This window comes from Hyalella azteca, unplaced genomic scaffold (assembly GCF_000764305.2).
Source record: "Hyalella azteca isolate HAZT.00-mixed unplaced genomic scaffold, Hazt_2.0.2 contig17472, whole genome shotgun sequence".
In the NCBI taxonomy this organism is placed as follows: domain Eukaryota; kingdom Metazoa; phylum Arthropoda; class Malacostraca; order Amphipoda; family Hyalellidae; genus Hyalella; species Hyalella azteca.
The window spans coordinates 1-18682 of record NW_025947255.1 but is presented as its reverse complement, the minus strand read 5'-3'; the positions used below and the strand labels follow the sequence as shown (position 1 = coordinate 18682).

The 18682-nt window shown below is 38.4% G+C and overlaps 1 protein-coding gene across 1 annotated transcript; it reads left to right on the top strand.

Annotated features, from left to right (window-relative positions):
- Window positions 1-95: 95 nt before the first annotated feature.
- Window positions 96-18188, top strand: LOC108672060 (protein O-mannosyl-transferase 2; the record flags this gene model as incomplete). The annotated part of the gene is made up of 17 exons (XM_047885275.1): window positions 96-436; window positions 2049-2150; window positions 7227-7311; window positions 8704-8812; window positions 9693-9801; window positions 10302-10461; window positions 10751-10819; window positions 11105-11235; window positions 11605-11687; window positions 11925-12075; window positions 13032-13212; window positions 13805-13956; window positions 15452-15540; window positions 16048-16196; window positions 16455-16588; window positions 17633-17792; window positions 18082-18188. Coding segments are annotated over exons 1-17 (2066 nt in total), but the record flags the coding sequence as incomplete, so codon positions are not given.
- Window positions 18189-18682: the final 494 nt, after the last annotated feature.

Genomic DNA, 18682 nt, shown 5'->3' with positions numbered 1-18682 from the left:
AATATGTTAATTTTTCAACTTAGGGTAAAATGGAATGTCGTGTTTGGCAGGTCATTCCGCAGTGCAATAGCGTCTGAGCTCTTCCATGAAGTTCCATCTGGCCACTGGCCAGTTGCCGCTCGGTAATGCAACGGGGTGGTTGTGATGTTTAGTTCTGCTAATATCAAAATTTATTCTCTACGGTGAATTACTTTGATCACATGAATGTTCTTCTTGTCAAAATCTGCTTGTAATGTAGAGTAATTCTCCACTGATTTCAACAAAGCTCAACTTTTCATACAAGTTATATTTTGACGGTCAGATAAATAAAAGTCAGCTTTCTAGATATTCAGGGTAAAGAAATGGGTCCAAAGAAGTTGTCCGACGAAAAAATAAAGGGAACAAGAATTAGGTCAAAAGAGGCTGACGGACTAGAACTAATTGTTGATGAATTTCGGTGAGTGATTTTGAACCATTTCAATAGCAGTAGGTACTAATCTCTCACTGCAGTTTCAGCCTCAGGTTATTTGGAAATACCTACCCCGCACATGGCGCACTCGCACAGTCCGCACTATTAGTCTCTTAGTCACATAATCACATTCCCCCAAGTGTTCAATTTTCAATTGACAGATGTTATTATGTGACACTGTCATCTCATCTGTGTCATGTGGTGATGTGCTGAGTGCTGACTACTGGCCTGGCCCAGCTTTCATTCAGCCTATTTACCCTATTAGACCATAGAATGTTATTCATCTGTTTTTAAACTGCTGCAAGTTATTTGCACTGCAGTTTATTAATTTGCACTATAGCTTGATGAATAATCACCATTACAATTGAAAAAAAAAACAGGCCAGAAGATAGCTGCCAGCTTAGAAGGCTTCTACTTAGTACTTACCATTGTAACTTTTTCTCCAGGATTGCATTTTTGAATCAATTTGAATTCTTGCATCTTAAGGTCAAAGGTGTAACTCAGGAGTCAGGACTCAGGACTAGTGTGGACACTGGACTAATTGTGACTTTTAAGGCTTTAAACTGTGACTAGAGCTTTCTTGCCATTTTAATAGCTGTAAGATTCCTGCTAGCTGAATAATATACCTCCTATCTATCCTCATACCTATCCTCACCATTCACCAAATTATAAAATATTTGTCACTTAGGAGTTGCAAGATTTCATTTCTAAGGATTAAAATTCTAACCCTATTCAGAGCCATAAAATTTTAGTAATAACTAATAAGTAGGGAAATTCCAATCCTTATTTTGGAGGAGTGTTTGTTAAGCCTTGATATATATAAACTTGTACCTTAATTAATATAAACTTGTACCTTAATTAATATTTGGAGATGAAAGACCAATAGGCTAAGACACAGAAGTTTAAAGCCTTAGCTAATGTCATTTCAGCTATTTGAAAGTTGAATGCAGGCTGCTGATATTACTCAGGCTTCAAAATTCATTTTATGGAGGTGGCGTTTGAAGAAAAAATAGTCAAAATTATAATTATAAATATAAAAAATCTTGCAAATGTGAATCTCCTTAAAAACTGCAATATTTTTTAATTATTTTCTGGTTGTTATGTTTTTTTCTGAAATTTGGTCTCTTGGTGTCAGCTGCAAATTTTGGCATTAAATAAAATTAATTTTTATGATGGTATTACTGTTTAGTCTTCTTTCTTTACACTTGGATTAAATAAGTACAACTGTACCTAATCTTGATACAGTTATCTATCACTTTGTATAATTATGCAACTGGTGTGACATGTGTTACCTATTCTAGCAAAAATGGTTCCTGTTCTTCAAATGACCAAACACCATAACACTTATGGGATAATTCATGTTTTTTTTAGAGAAAATACATTGCAAGCTTAAATTTTATTAATGAATAATTTCTTTATTAATGAATAATAATTTATTTTTTATTAATGAATAATTAATGGTTTTGGGTGTACATTGCAATTTCTATAAATCCATAGTTTTCTATGAAAAATTTCTAATGTGTTTCATGTGTTTAGGTAATGATATTAAGTGAGTGCTGTTCATTTGAGGTATCTAATGGCAACTGTACTTTCTGAGCAGCCAGGGCTCCAACTCGAGAGTGTGGTGGACAGTTTTCTCAGTGATCTGCATCCTTGCCATCGTGACTCGCTTCTACAAAGTCACTGAGCCTGATCATGTGGTGTGAGTTTACAAGCTACATGCACTGAAAACTAAATACTTATATCTATGAAACATGTGCCACATATATGGTTATTCAGTATATTCAGACTTCAAGCAACTGGGGCTCTAAGGCGATCGAGTGTCCACAACGGCATCACCCATGCATGCTCGGCATGCAGTCTATGGCTGTTAATCATAATCAAAATTATTGTCAGGAGCCGGAAATTGTAGTGAGCTAGCCTCTTGTTTATATTTCTCTCCTATTATAGCATATAATTACTAGCAGGTTGTAAACATTTTTAGAGGTCGTAAATAACGCCAATACTCTCCTTTAGCCAAGTTATTAGATGATCGCAGCTTATGATTCTAAATTTCTTCTATCAAAGTTTAGGAATGAAGGGCTCTTATTCATCTTCGTAAAATGAATATAAATTTTAAACATATTACGGTGTTCTTTGCGGCGCCCGGCATGACTTTATAAGATTTTATGACGAGCAATAAGTTTACACTGAAAATATATAGTGAAAAAAGTTTAGTAAATTAACAAATTTAAACAGAACGATCTGACGGTAATCTCAGAATAGTACCAAAAATCGTGCGTTTGTTCTGGTCTTCGAGATAGGATCGTAAATATTCTTCAGCCGCATCACGGCCTGCGCTTCGTTAAAAAAAAAACTCGGTAAGCAGAGACAAAAAATGTGAACTGTTCACCCGTGTAACTCCTAACTCCCCGTAACCCTAACGCGGTGCCGGCATCTAAACCAAGTTTATTTTCTGTACACCGGCTGTAGTTAGGAACTGAAGCTTTGTTTCCTAACTGCACGCGCTGGACTATCCAAAGAAATTCTTGATGTGTTCTAATTTATAGGGTTTTGCTTGCATATATCAATCGTAACTTGAGTTATACAGTATATAGCCTATTGCAGCATGTTACTCCATGGCGCTCCGATTGGAACATCATAATCCTCACATGTGCGAATAGTATTTTTAATGCTGACTGCTCAAAAAAATGAATTGTCGTATGGAGGCCCCTTGGACTGCGTTGTTTGGACTGCTGCTGGGCGTTGGATTATAGGGTGATGTTTCTAGCCTCCTCAGCTGCATAGCAACGAAGCCACATTTGCCGTTTTTTTACCTTCTTTCTTAGCCCTAATTCTCTTAGCCCGGGGCCCGCAAGATGTTATCAGGCACTACGCATAACTAGGAGTTGTTCTTCAAAATTATATGGACGTTATATATGAAGATTTTCTTTACGAGAAAAAAAAATCTTCAATTAAATGCGCAAATGGTGCAGTTCAGTTGATATCTATGTAATTATTTGTGACGTCCTCCATCTTTTATTACGTTTTTCTTTTTCTGGTTTTCCACGAAGATCGTGAGCTGCTTCTTCCCTTATTTGCATACTGTCACCAAGTGCCCACTTGCAAGCCCCCTCCCCACACACTCCCCCGTAGGAGAAACTGTGCCGCGTCGCCGTGAGGAACGCTAGGTAGAAAGTGAAGACGAACACGGTCCTGCAAAGCTGCTACTGCCGCCCGCGTGCCGCTCATACATGTGCAATGTGCATGCCACGAATCGCTCGAGAATCGTAATGCTCACCGATGTAATGTGCTCGGAATATGATAACATCAATCTACAATTCTACATCCACAAAGTCTAGTCTAATTCGACGACGCCTAGTCTAATCCTACAACGTCAAATCTAATTCGACAAGTCTAGTCTCATTCGATTACGTCGAGTCTAATTCGACTACGTCAAGTGTAATCCAATAACGTCTAGTCTAATTCGGCTGCGAGGTTTCGACATGACGCTTTCGAAGTCTACTTGTAAAGCGTAATGTCGTATTCGACTATGTCGAGTCTATTAGAGATGTCACTGATGCCTGTTGTTGTGGTTGATAATTCAGCGCATTATTTCACAGCCCTTACCTGTTTGCACAATGCACATACATTATTGATTTGAATTTCAGAGTATTTCAATAATTTCTCAATGATAAGGAGGTCGTGCTTTTTATATGAATCTGGGTAATGGATGCAGGGCTCTCCATGAAACATACATTTAGCGATATTTCTCGCGCAATTGTGTGGATTGGCAATTCATCTTGCCGTTTCATTTGATATTTCAACATGCTAGTCTCGATTTCTGGCGGAGGAATGAACGCTAAACACAATGTACTTTTACGGATATACTGACATTTTACATGAACCTGCGACGAGAGTGACTAGAGTTTCATACATCAGGATCATCGTAGACTAATATTTTAGTCCCACATATAATTTTTTGTATGTAATTAGTCAAGTCTAAGAACTCCTTTTTCCTTTATTTATACTCGCAATTTTGCTTTGAGGTACAAAGATCTCAGACGCCACATTCTGCAACAGAAGCAAGTCCCACTATAATCAAAATTGACGTTGCAATTTCATGGTTTTTACCTCCAATTAGCTGTTTATTCACATTAGAACCAGTTTAACAATTTTTTGCTCTGCCCAAGTAGATCATACAAGCCTTTGTGTCCGACTCTCGTGCGATCAAGACACAGTGTGATGCACCTCAAGCGAGTCTAGTTGAATTTTTTGCTCGAGTTCTACTTTTATACTTACTTTCCTCGGGTTCTAATTTTCTACTACCTCCCTCGGATTCTACTTTTGTACTACCTCCCTCGGATCCTACTTTTCTACAACTTCCCTCGGGTCCTACTTTTCTACTACTTCCATAGGATCCTACTTTTCTACTCGGGTTCTACCGTAAATCATCATAACGGCCTCGAACAATTAACATTCTCCGACGGCCATTTGACGGAAAGCTTCGCACTTTCAGCGCTGCACGGCCGCGAAACCGTTATCGGTCGAGCAAACATATAACAGAGGTTGGACAAAATAAGGGAAACGCCAGAGAAATCCGCAAAATATATTTTAGTATGGTGTAGGTCCACCTTTTGCGACAATTACAGCCTCGATTCTCCGAGGTATTGATACATACCAATTGTGAATTGTTGCCAAATGAATTTTAACCCATTCTTCAGTTAAAACTCTCTCCTGATCTTTTAAATGGCGACGGTGATTCGACTTTTGACTTGCTTCTCTAAAATCGACCATAAATGTTCGATACTATTCAGGTCTGGTGATTATGGTGGCCAAATGAGATGCTCAACTTCATTAGAATGTTCCTCGTGCCATTTTTTTAACAATTCCAGCTGTATGAATCGGGGCTTTATCATCTTAAAAGCTGGCGTTCCTCTCCGGAAACAGTGCTTGAACCATTGGATGAACTTGGTACTCCAAAATTCCTAAATTATCACGGCTGTTGATTCTTCCATGAAAAGAAATCATTGGTGCGTTGTATTTCCAAGAAATAGCACCCCAGATCATTACAGATCCCTGGCCATGTTATACGGTTGGGAGGAGGTGGCAGGATTAAATATCTCTTTTGGCTGTCTCCAAACGTAGACTCGGCCAGGGGTTGGAAATAAGGTAAACGATGATTCGTCAGAGAAAATCACATTCTTACACTGCTAGAGGGGCCAATTTTGGAGGTTTTTACACCATTAAACGCTTTGAAGCATTTGTATTTGAAGCAGGAGCTTTTCTAATTGCAGTTCTTCCATGAATTCCTGATCTGTGCGACTCTCGGCCGACAGTCTAAGACTGTCGACCATAAAGACCGTCTTTATGGAAACTGGGCTCTGTAGGTGTCAATTGAGGTCTGTAGTAATTTAAACAGCCGTGGTCTTTCGATTGTCCCTTACAATTCGATTTAGGTACAGACGGTCTGTCTCAGACAACTTCGTCTTTCGACCAGACCTATGCTCTGCTGAAGACGTTTTTCCTTCTCTTTCAAAAGCAGTCTTTACTTTTGAGACGGCACCACTATAGAACGTCAAGCATTCAGGAAGTTTCTGTCACACTAGCACCTGCCATACGGGCACCAACAATTTGGCCGCCTTGAAAGCCAGAGAGGTTTACCATATATTGGTTAGGTTATTGACACGAAAATTTACTAAAATGTTTATGCAAGAAAAAATATATGCGCAAATAATTTATAAGAGCCGCCTTGCCTCTCCATGAACACGTTCACTTGCAGTGCGTTATAATATTTAAATATTGAGTGCTTGTTCACTCGACTATTATGTGTCCTGGTATTCCCTGGCTAAATTGGAATTTCCCGTGCTTTGGTTTACGGTGATTCCTCTATGCATTTGCAGCGAAGTTAGACAGGTCATTCCTTGTATCAAGAGGCTTTGTTCGACGATATTAAGGAAATGAGCCAATGGGATGTGCTGGGTTCACGCTGTTGGACGGTAGAACTTCTGCTTCACGCACTATTGCACTAATCTCGTCAAGTGAATCTGTTAACTACACTAACATATAAAGCATTTCTCGATTGACATGACTTTGCTCCTATCATTCTTGGAAAAACTCTAATTTTTCTCCTTGCCAGCCAAAGTCAATAAACTTCTTGGACATTAGTGTTTGCTTCATTTAGAATTTAGTGGGAGAATGCTAGCAGAGATCTTATCCCTGAAGCGAAGTTATCCCATGCTCGCTCGCTCAGCTATTGCTGGAGACGACGGTCAGTCAATGTGCGCTGTCATGCAAGCTGGTGAAAGTGCTGAGGCTCGTACGTGTATGTCCTCAGTGCTGTGTGACGTCCTGACGTAACGTTTGCTGCATCACACTCTTATTAAAAGCATTGTAACGCACACACTAATTAGAACGTGCACTTCCGCCTCGCCATTGCGTACATCAGTTAAGCGCTGTGGCCAATTGCAAACACCAGCGTGTCTCGAAATATTGCACATGACATATTCCGAATTTGCATTGATTATTTTAAATAATTTTAATCAGCGTATTAATTTTGTTTGCATTGGAAGTTTCGGTTTTTAATACCTTTAAGTGAACATATATTATTTTTTGATGAGTCTTCATTATGTCCTTGTCCTTATGCTACATCTCACTTTTGAATCACCATCACTTACCCAACAAAATATTCCTTTATTTTTTAACGGCGTTACTGCGTTATCAATCATGATGATCTTATTTTCATCACAAAATGTTTAATATTTGTAATATTCATGAGATGCATTTATGACACACGCAGTTGGGACGAGACACATTTCGGCAAGTTCGGTAGCTGGTACATCAACCGGACTTTCTTCTTCGACGTTCATCCTCCTCTTGGCAAGGTAAGCTGCTCTCTCCTCTGCAAGACTGCTTGCCGTGCTGGACCGTACCGTCGTACATGTGAATAATGTTAACCCTGTTGCATCACCTGTTGGTACAGTCGATAAAATAAATCGAAGTGTTACTGTATTGCGAGAATTATGCTCTTATATATAACCTAGCAAAAGCTGAAATAACCGAATTTGATTGATAGTCGTCACGAACGCGCGTCATTTCATTTCGAGCCAACTGCGGTCACTCGCAGTTATAAGCTCGTTCTGCTAGAAGTATCAAAATAAACGTCAATTACTGAAGTTTCCTCAGCGTGTGCGCTGTATGGATAAAATGCATCGAAACGAGCGAGGATTGCTTCAAACTGCCATGTCCGTCTGTCCGTCCGTCCGTGACCTTAAGTTTTCGTCGACGAGAAAATACGCACTCTGTCACTCACTGCAGTGAGTACTGAGTTTTATTTTTTGCTTTATTATTTTCCTGCAATGCTCAAATTGTTTTTTTTTTAACGCTAGAATAGTTCAATTTAATCAGTGGTAATGGCACTAGAGAAAATCATAAAGTTTATTCTCGGGTCATATTAAGTAGGTAACGGAATAGTAAACTAATGTGTATTGATGAAATGTTTGTATTTAAGAGTTATAAGCCCAGTTCATATTAACTGGTATTGAAAATTTCTTCCGAAGGGAGAATTGTAATGCATAATAAAACTAGAAAGAAAGGTTTGGATTGAGAATACAAATTTGATTTTAAATTTAAATTAATTGAAAAGATGCAAAATAATGTTTTTAAGATTTTGAAACGAGTGTTAAATGGGTAGTTAAAGGTTCTATATAAAATGTGGGTATGGATGTGGTTAATTATCATACATTACATAGCTTCATTATTAAATAAATTCAGGATAATTGGATTTAAAATGAAAAATTCTAAAATCGAAGGAATTATAGTTGTCGGACAACGCTGGAACAACCTGCTAGTCGTTTATGTATATGTTAGTTTATGTGTTTCCATTCTATTCTGGTCTAAACTTCTGCTGGTCACACACGAACTACCGCTTTACAATACCGTAGTGCTCCATTGTATATATATTCTAGACAAATCTTTTACTTGTGACTATTATTGAATGAAATAGATAGAGACACATATGAATATCTGATGTACAAATTCTGTCCGAGAAGAAATCTAAAAAATTGATATTATTTGTTATGGTAACTTGTGCTCACAAACGAAATACCGCTTTAAGTTAGTGTTCCATTGTATAATTTCTAAACGGATCTTTTACTCGTGACTATTGTTGAATGAAATAGATAGAGACACATATGAATATCTGATGTACAATTTCTGTGTGGAAAGAAATCTAAAAAAAGGATATTATTTGACATAACTCGTGAACATAACTGCAGTGCTGCACGGCAATGGGCGCGTCGCTGGTGCCGTTCTCGTTCATGACGCTGTGGGAGATGACGCACTCCCTGCCTGCTGCCACCTTCGGGGCCGCCCTCATCCTCGCAGGTAATACTGCAAATTATTTACATATTTTAGTAGGATTACTATTATTCATCATTATTTTTATTCATTTAATTCAACTGTTAAAAAAAATACATTAGTTTGCCTGTCATTCACTTGCCGATTATGGAGCCTTGCTTGTGCCTGTCGGTAATCTTCCACATTATTCAGCTATTGTTCAAGAATATTCACAACCACGTGCATAATTCAGCTAAAACTCGCATAAGATTATCTGTCATTCAATTGGCGATTAACTCGATTCTTGTAGCGATGATAGTTTTTGCACCCGTCCGTTCGCTATCTGTAACCTGACAGTGTTAGAACGATGAAATTTCGTGCTAGGAATAAACTATAATGTAAATCAAATGCTCGTAAAGTTCTGTCGGTCATCATCTACTTTGCTGGTCATTTTGCTGTAAAAATTAAGGCTTGAGATTTCATGAAAAGAAATATATACCAGTTCTAATGAATTTGTTAGCATTCTTTCTCGAAGTGAGATGAATGGAAATCTACATGAGTTGTAATGTTAGTATTCTAGTTGAACCCTCCCTGGTAACGTTGCACTATGAAACGAAAACCGTGTCTCAATAATGCGTTTAGCTCATATAATCTGGAAATAGTGAATCGCTAGGCTTTTATATTCTTTTCGTGAACCCTAGCACTAAGTTGTTCCAATCTAGTGCTGTTTTTTCGATATAATGTTAGGTCTTGTTTAGGTTTTATGTCTGTCTTTGAATTTTGACTTATAAAATGATTTTATTAATTTTTAGTTTAGTCGAACTGATGATAGAGCTGGACTCCGAAACGTTTTCAATATCGATACGGTGAATTTTCTTGGCGTTTCTTTGCTTTTAAATTTCTTGTGAACGTTGCACGTGCGTTGAAGACGGAGGTTTCTTGACGCTGACGCAGTACATCCTCCTGGACCCGCCGCTGCTCTTCTTCATCATGGCTTCCGTCGCCACGGCCGCGAGGTTCAATTCTTATCGAGACAAGTGAGTTACTTCTTGTAAACATACGGTAATAAGAAAATTTGGTCCCTGGTTTTTATGAAATAAAGTTCACGTCTGTGCAATTTTTTGCGTTCACTAATTGATACTGATTATGTATTGTCCAAATTGCGAATCGCTTCTTGCCCTGGTGTGTGTCATCCAGACCACATTTTATCCTGCAAAATGATGTTTCAGTGCTACGTACAGAAAGTTTGTCACTATTTGAACGATATGAGCCATTAATTTTTCTGAGTGCAGAATGTTATTTCATGACTCGTGTTACATCAATTACACAGAGCACTGAGCATTAAATTCGTCCTCTAGCGTTCCACCTCAAAGCCTTCATGTAGCAATCAGTAAGAAAAATAAGCTCGACCTGAAAGTTGTCAGTGGAAAGTAAGAATTTATTAGTATAATATATATAACTATTAACTAATAACTAATATATATTAACTATTGAGGTTGTTTGTCATATTTTTTTCTTTTGTTTTATATTACAACAGACCATTCAGCTTGGGCTGGTGGGGCTGGCTGCTGCTGACCGGAGTGTCTCTGTCAGGGTCTGTGAGCGTCAAGTTTGTGGGTCTGTTCGTTGTGCTCTACGTGGGCTGCCACACCATCGCCCAACTCTGGCACATCTACGGCAACCTCAACAACCCTATGGTCTCTACATAGCCACTATTTCAACTAATGTTTAGTAATGTTAAGTTTTGTCTTGGTTGCTGCAGCTTCATATCATCACCTTTCCAAGTTTTGTCTACCAATAATTAGCTTTTCTTACGGTCTGGCATGCAGCGCCCTATCTTGACTTGAGTATTTTAACTGACTTGAACTAGAAATTATGCAAGACGGATTTTAAAATTGTGAAAATTGTAGTATGACAAGGATTCACTAAACTCTTTATTGTTAATTGTCCCTTGTATGATACAATAGGTTTAATTTGTTGCCGCAGTCGTTGGTGCTGAAGCACTTCGTGGCCCGCGCGTTGTGCCTCATCCTGCTGCCCATTGTGCTCTACTTGGTATACTATCATCACAATGCCAAGTTTTGTCTCTTGGTTGCTGCAGCTTAATATCATCACAATGCCAAGTTTAGTCTCTTGGTTGCTGCAGCTTAATATCATTACAATGTCTAGTTTTGTCCAGCAATAATTAGCTTTTTTTACGGTCTGGCATGCAGCGGCCTGTCTTGACTTCAGGACTGACTTGAACTTGAAATTCAGCAAGACGGATTTTAAAATAGTGAAAATTGTAGTGTGACAATGATTCACTAAACTCGTTATTGTTAATTGTCCACCGTATGATAGAATTGGTTTAATTTGTTGCCGCAGTCGTTGGTGCTGAAGCACTTCGTGGCCCGCGCGTTGTGTCTCATCCTGCTGCCCATTGTGCTCTACTTGGTATACTTCTACATCCACCTCTCCGTGCTCAACAAAACGTAACTTGATAAATACTCCGCGTTAGCTTGAATGAACTCTTCGTTTCTATTATACTTACTGTTAAATTGGAAATTTTTCTAATGAATGCATTTGAGGTTATTGAAGGTTCTTTTTATACTCAGTGCATTTAAGCATGAAGAAAGGCATGAAGTTCAAAACGGAGAAGATGTTCAAGAGGACAACCAAACTTAAGTCCCCCAGCCAGAGTGATGAATTTACTTTTAAAAGTTTTCTCTTTTCTATCGGCTGTCTTACTAGCTATAATCGTTAGGATACATTGATAATATAGATGAGAAATTTCACTGCCTAACTAAAGGTCTCATTATCGTATATGCTGCTATAAATTTTATTTTGTGTGTCAACAACAGTGGCAATGGCGACGGTTTCTACAGTTCGGCATTCCAGTCACAGCTTGAGGGCAACCCGCTGCACAATGCCAGCATGCCTCTCGGTGGGTTGTTCACCACACCATTGATGATTATATTATTGTTCAAATTACTCCTGTGTAATATTGGAGCTATTATTAATCATAATATTAATTTCATATTAATCATATCATAATATTAATTTCTTCATGATTGGCAGGGTATTGTGATCTTGTGTTCTTCATTAGTTTAGCAGTTGAAAAGAATCATGGCACTAAAATAAAGAAATAAATACCATATTTATGAAGTCTATGGTTTGTCAGAGCTGGCATATGGCGCGGAGATCACGCTGAAGTCTCAGCGCAACGGAGGCGGTTACCTGCACTCTCACCTGCACCTCTACCCTGAGGATAAGGCGTATGCTCACCAGCAGCAGATCACCACTTACTCCCACAAGGACATCAATAATAGATGGTCAGCTCAGTGCAACAATTGCACTCGAATACTAGCAAATTTAACAATTTAAGTCCATTGTCTGTCTTGTGGTCATTGTTATCTTGCTGTAGTGTTGGGTAATTTTATCACCATGTACGGTACCTAACACTAATGTAACTTTATTGAAATCGGTAGTAAATTGACTATAATGTATTATGATGAAACTTCTTTATTCATTGCGCTGTGTTATGAATGAATATGGACTTGCATCGTAACAACGTGGTTTGTCTTGATCAGCAAAAAAAATCTTACCTTTAGCGATCATCCGCATTCATAGAAGTAAATCAATCACCTTCAATTACAAAATCTACCCATGGCCGGCGCTTTTTGTTGATTTACTTTCGATCGCCGTTGTTTGTTGATTTACTTTCGATTGCCGTTGTTTGTTGATTTACTTTCGATCGCCTTTGTTGATTTACTCTCAATCGCCGTTGTTTGCTGATTTACTTTCGATCGCCGTTGTTTCTTGATTTACTCTCAATCGCCGTTGTTTGTCCCCCCACTGTATATTGTAAAAACGTGGTTTGTCTTGATCAACAAAAAAAGCTTACCTTTAGCGATCATCCGGATTCATAAAATAAATCAATCACCTTCAATAACAAAATCTACCCATGGCCGGCGCTGTTTGTTGATTTACTTTCGATCGCCGTTAGTTGTTGATTTACTTTCGATCGCCGTTGTTTGTTGATTTACTTTCGATCGTCATTGTTTGTTGATTTATTTTTGATCGCCGGTGTTGGTTGATTTACTTTCGATCCGTTGTTTTTTAAATTACTTTCGATCGCCGTTGTTTATTTATTTACTTCCGATCGCCGTTATTTGTTGATTTACTTTCGATCGCCGTTGTTTGATGATTTACTCTCAATCGCCGTTGTTTGTTGATTTACTTTCAATCGCCTTTGTTTGTTGATTTACTCTCGGCCGCCGTTGTTTAGGATCGTGAAGAAGGCAGACTCAGAACCTCTAGACTGGGACGACGAGAAGGAAGTTCCGGAGATCGTGAGGCACGGAGATCTCATCCGCCTGGAGCACGTGCCCACGGGGCGCAACCTGCACTCACATGCCTTGCCCGCCCCTGTCACCACCAGACACTACCAGGTCACCGGCTACGGAGAGGTCTGTAACTATTTTTTTTGTATTGCTGAATCACAAATTGTAGCAGACAATGTTATTGTAAATAGACTAACTTTTGTAACTAACATCGATGGAATAATAGTGTTAGTTTTCGCGGTTAGACTAAAATTGCGGAGTTAGTACGAACGGTTTGTGTAAAATAACGGTCTTAGTATGAACGGTTGGTGTAAAATAATGGTGTGGTAATGGTCTCCACCAGAGAGAAAAGTTTCGATTAAGTTTCATTCTACAAGCTGATTTAAAAGAAAGAAAAAACATCATTTACTGATTGTTCGAAATTTTCCGCCTTCAATGGACGGATATTTTGTGTCGAGAAATGTCAAATTACCGTTTAAAATATTAATCCTGCCATATGTCCGTCAACTTCATGTAAACCAAGTATATTGATGCATTCTTAGTTATTGGAGTTTGTATTTTAAATCACGTATGCGGTACTGCCGCGTTATTGACGTTTGTATTTTAAATCATGTATATTGCCGCGTTATTGATGATTGTGTTTTAAATCACGTAAATTGATGCGTTACTGAAAATTGTATTGTAAATCACGTATATTGACGCGTTATTTGATTTTCAGAACGGACAAGGCGACCTGAACGACGTGTGGCGCGTCGAGATAATGAACGGCAAGACCGGCGACTCCGTGAAGACGCTCGTGAGCGTCCTGAAGCTGGTGCATTCTCAGGTGCACTGCGCCCTGCACTCCTCCACTAAACAGCTCCCCAAGTGGTATGCTCACTCAGCTTATTGTCCGTCAGTCAATCTAGAATCTATATACTACAGGGTTAGTCTTGACTACTTAGCTTATTGTCCATCAATCAATCTAGAATCTATCAACTACTAGGTTACACTTGATCAACTTAGCTTATTGCCCATCAATCAATCTAGAATCTGTCAACTACACGGTTACTCTTGATCAAGTTAGCTTATTGTCCATCAATCAATCTATATTCAACTACAGGGTTAGTCTTGATCAATTTAGCTTATTGTCCATCAATCAATCTATATTCTATCTGCTACAGTGTTAGTCTTGATCAACGTAGCTTATGTCCATCAATCAATCTAGAATTTATCAATTACAAAGTTAGTCTTGATCAACTTAGCTTATTGTTCATCAATCAATCTAGAATCTATCAACTACAGGGTTAGTCTTGATCAACTTAGCTTATTGTCCACCAATCAGTCTAGAATCTATCAACTACAGAGTTAGTCTTGATCAACTTAGCTTATTGTCCACCAATCAGTCTAGAATCTATCAACTACAGGGTTAGTCTCGATCAACTTAGTTTATTGTTCATCAATCAGTCTAGAATCTATCAACTACGAGGTTAGTCTTGATCAACTTAGTTTATTGTTCATCAATCAGTCTAGAATCTATCAACTACGGGGTTAGTCTCGATCAACTTAGCTTCTTGTTCATCAATCAGTCTAGAATCTATCAACTACAGGGTTAGTCTTGATCAACTTAGCTTATTGTTCATCAATCAGTCTAGAATCTATCAACTACGGGGTTAGTCTTGATCAACTTAGCTTATTGTCCATCAATCAGTCTAGAATCTATCAACTACAGGGTTAGTCTTGATCAACTTTGCTTATTGTCCATCAATTAGTCTAGAATTAATCAACTAAGGGTTAATCTTGTAGGTTTATGTGCATTGTTCGATAAGAGACGTGTGTTTGGTGCTTCTACTGTGTATTTGCTCCTCGTTTTTTGCCACGCTCAAGGCCAACGATTGCACCAGCTTAAAGAATGTTTCTAGCTTGGATTCAAAGTCGAGATGCTGTTTCAACTGTCAAGTCTTAGTATTCCTGTACTCTGTAGTCTGGAGGATGGTTGTGTGCTAAGCGGTTGGCATGCCGGTCTAGCGGAAAAACCGACGCTATCAACAAATGTTCGACGCTCACTGACTGTTCTTCTTCTCCCGTAGAACGAAAGATTAGCCAATGGGGAGATTCGTTTGATGATTTAGCTCTATAAAAGTAAAATCACTAAAATCTGCATTCTAATAGCTTAGTAAAGTTGCTTAATTTCTACGTCGTGCTATAACGTCGTATCTATGGCAGGCTTTTCCTCTACTTTATTTTGATTAAGAGACGTCGTTTGTTATACTCATTTACTTTGCTTAATTTTGTTTAAGACCTACATGTTGTTTCGTGTGTTGTTTATATGTAGATAGAAATTATGTTGCGTTGCATTCTGGATCTCATGAGGATTGTGTGGCAGGGCGTACGAGCAGATGGAGGTGACCTGCAATCCCAACCTGCGCGAGGCCGACAACACCTGGAACATCGAGGACAATGTCTACCCTAAACGTGAGGACCTTTATTCCTTACTTCTTAGTTGTTATTTGTTCTAACCCTATATTATGCATATATTTATTAAATTTCCATGGTCCGTGATTATTCTCTGTGAGTCCACTTTCTGTGTACCGAATATTTTTATTACGTCTACCCTAAGCGTGAGGGCCTCTAGTGCTGCCACAACCTTCACTTGTGTTGCCACCACTCGTTGCCATACACGTATTTGTGCTGTTGTTTGCTGTACTAACTATTTAGAGTTCATGTACTACATTCGTTGCTTCTTTGTTAGTTATTCTTTGTTATATTCTGATATTGTATGTATATTATATTCTCGTCTGTGATTATTCACTGCGAGTTCACTTTTTGTATAGTATACCGTTTACCATATTTTTTTAATTTCACTGTTCTCTGTGTTTTTCTGCCTAAAATGATTATTGGTATTGTGGCTGCTGTCTAATTATCGGTGAGGAAAACGATAACTAAAGACTTCACTCCAATTTTCACGAGTATTTTTTTCAGTGCCGAACAGCTCGTTCGAAATCTACGCTCCGTCGTTCCTGTCGAAGTTCCTGGAGGCCCACACGGTGATGTTCCAGGGCAACGCTGGACTCAAGCCCAAGGAGGGCGAGGTCACGTCACAACCCTGGCAGTGGCCCATCAACTACAGGGTTGATAAAATGCATCGAAACGAGCGAGGATTGCTTCAAACAATGCCATCACTAATTTGTGGACATTCAGTACTAGTTTCGTATATATTGAAACAAAAATGCCATGAATATACAATTAAATTATACTACTCAATGGATTATTTTGGAGCTTGCGGCTAAAAATATCCATAACTAATTGGATTGCGAGCGATTTTTGTTGCTGGATGCGACTATGTTTGCCATGACCACGCGAGATCCTAATTGCCCTTTGTGTTGCAGATGTTGATCGGAGCGTTCGGTTACATGACAGGCTACGACGGGGCCTTTGATTTCATCAAGCCTGGGGACAAGTACGAGAACGTCAGCTACGTGGGCATGAGGGTGGTCAGTAGCTGCCTTATTTTTTGCGCTTTGTTATTTTTCTGCAATGCTCAAATTGTTTTTTTAACGCTAGAATACTTCCATTTAATAAGTGGTAATGACCCTACAATAAATCGTTATGTTTATTCTCATGGCATAAGTAGGTTACGGAAAACTAAAGTAGTTATGTAATGATGAAACATTTGTTTTTGAGAGTTTTAAGCCCACTTTCTATTAACAGGTATTGAAAATTTCTTTCAAAGGGGAGAATTGTAAAGCATACGTGATGAAACTAAAAGGAAAGGTTTAGATCGAGATTACAAATTTGATTTTAAATGGATACACCCATGTATGTAGGTACTAATTTAAAAGACGCAAAATAATTTTTAAGATTTTGCAACGAGTGTTAACTGGCAGTTTTATGTTCTATATAAAATCTGAAAATGGAGGGGTCTTCCTTTAATTATCGTACATTAGCTTTATTATTAACTAATTTCGGGATATTTTGATTGAAAAATTCTAAAATTGAAGGGATTATAGATGTCGGTCTACGGTGGAACAACCTGCTAGTCGTTTATGTATATGTAAGCTTATGTGTTTCTATTCTATTCTGGTCTAAACTTCTGCTGGTCACACACGAACTACCGCTTTACAATACCGTAGTGCTCCATTGTATATATATTCTAGACAAATCTTTTACTTGTGACTATTATTGAATGAAATAGATNCCAAATTGCGAATCGCTTCTTGCCCTGGTGTGTGTCATCCAGACCACATTTTACCCGACAAAATGTTGTTTCTGTGCTACGTGCAGAAAGTGTGTCATTATTTGAACGATATGAGCCATTAATTTTCTGAGTGCAGAATGTTATTTCATGACTCTAGTTACATCAATTACACATTAAATTCGTCCTGTAGCGTTCCACCTCAAAGCCTTCATGTAGCAATCAGTAAGAAAAATAAGCTCGACCTGAAAGTTGTCAGTGGAAAGTAAGAATTTATTAGTATAATATATATAACTATTAACTAATAACTAATATATATTAACTATTGAGGTTGTTTGTCATATTTTTTTCTTTTGTTTTATATTACAACAGACCATTCAGCTTGGGCTGGTGGGGCTGGCTGCTGCTGACCGGAGTGTCGCTGTCAGGGTCTGTGAGCGTCAAGTTTGTGGGTCTGTTCGTTGTGCTCTACGTGGGCTGCCACACCATCGCCCAACTCTGGCACATCTACGGCAACCTCAACAACCCTATGGTCTCTACATAGCCACTATTTCAACTAATGTTTAGTAATGTTAAGTTTTGTCTTGGTTGCTGCAGCTTCATATCATCACCTTTCCAAGTTTTGTCTACCAATAATTAGCTTTTCTTACGGTCTGGCATGCAGCGCCCTATCTTGACTTGAGTATTTTAACTGACTTGAACTAGAAATTATGCAAGACGGATTTTAAAATTGTGAAAATTGTAGTATGACAAGGATTCACTAAACTCTTTATTGTTAATTGTCCCTTGTATGATACAATAGGTTTAATTTGTTGCCGCAGTCGTTGGTGCTGAAGCACTTCGTGGCCCGCGCGTTGTGTCTCATCCTGCTGCCCATTGTGCTCTACTTGGTATACTTCTACATCCACCTCTCCGTACTCAACAAAACGTAACTTGATGAACACTCCGCGTAGTATTAAACTCTCCGCTTCTATTATACTTACTATTAAGTTAGATATTTTTCTCGTGACCACATTTGTTATTAATTTTTTCCTATTCAACGCTTTATTAGAATTTATGTGTCGCTGCATAACAAATTGTAGCAGTCATTAAATAGACAAAGACTTTTTAAACGAATGTTACTTTAGGTTATTGACAGTTCTTTTTATACTCAGTGCATGTAAGCGTGAAGAAATGCTTAAAGTTCAGAACAGAGAACATGTTGAAGAGGACATTTCCGTCCTGCAGCCATGAGTGATGAACTTACTTTTGAAAGTTGGCTGCCTTGCCATCGGCTTTTCTTACGCTTACTTGCGAGCTATAATCGTTAGGTTACATTGATTATCTAGATGATAAATTTCACTACCTGACTAATGGTCTCATTAATGCTGTATTCGCCGACATACTCCATATGCTGCTATAAATTTTATTTTGTGTGTCTAC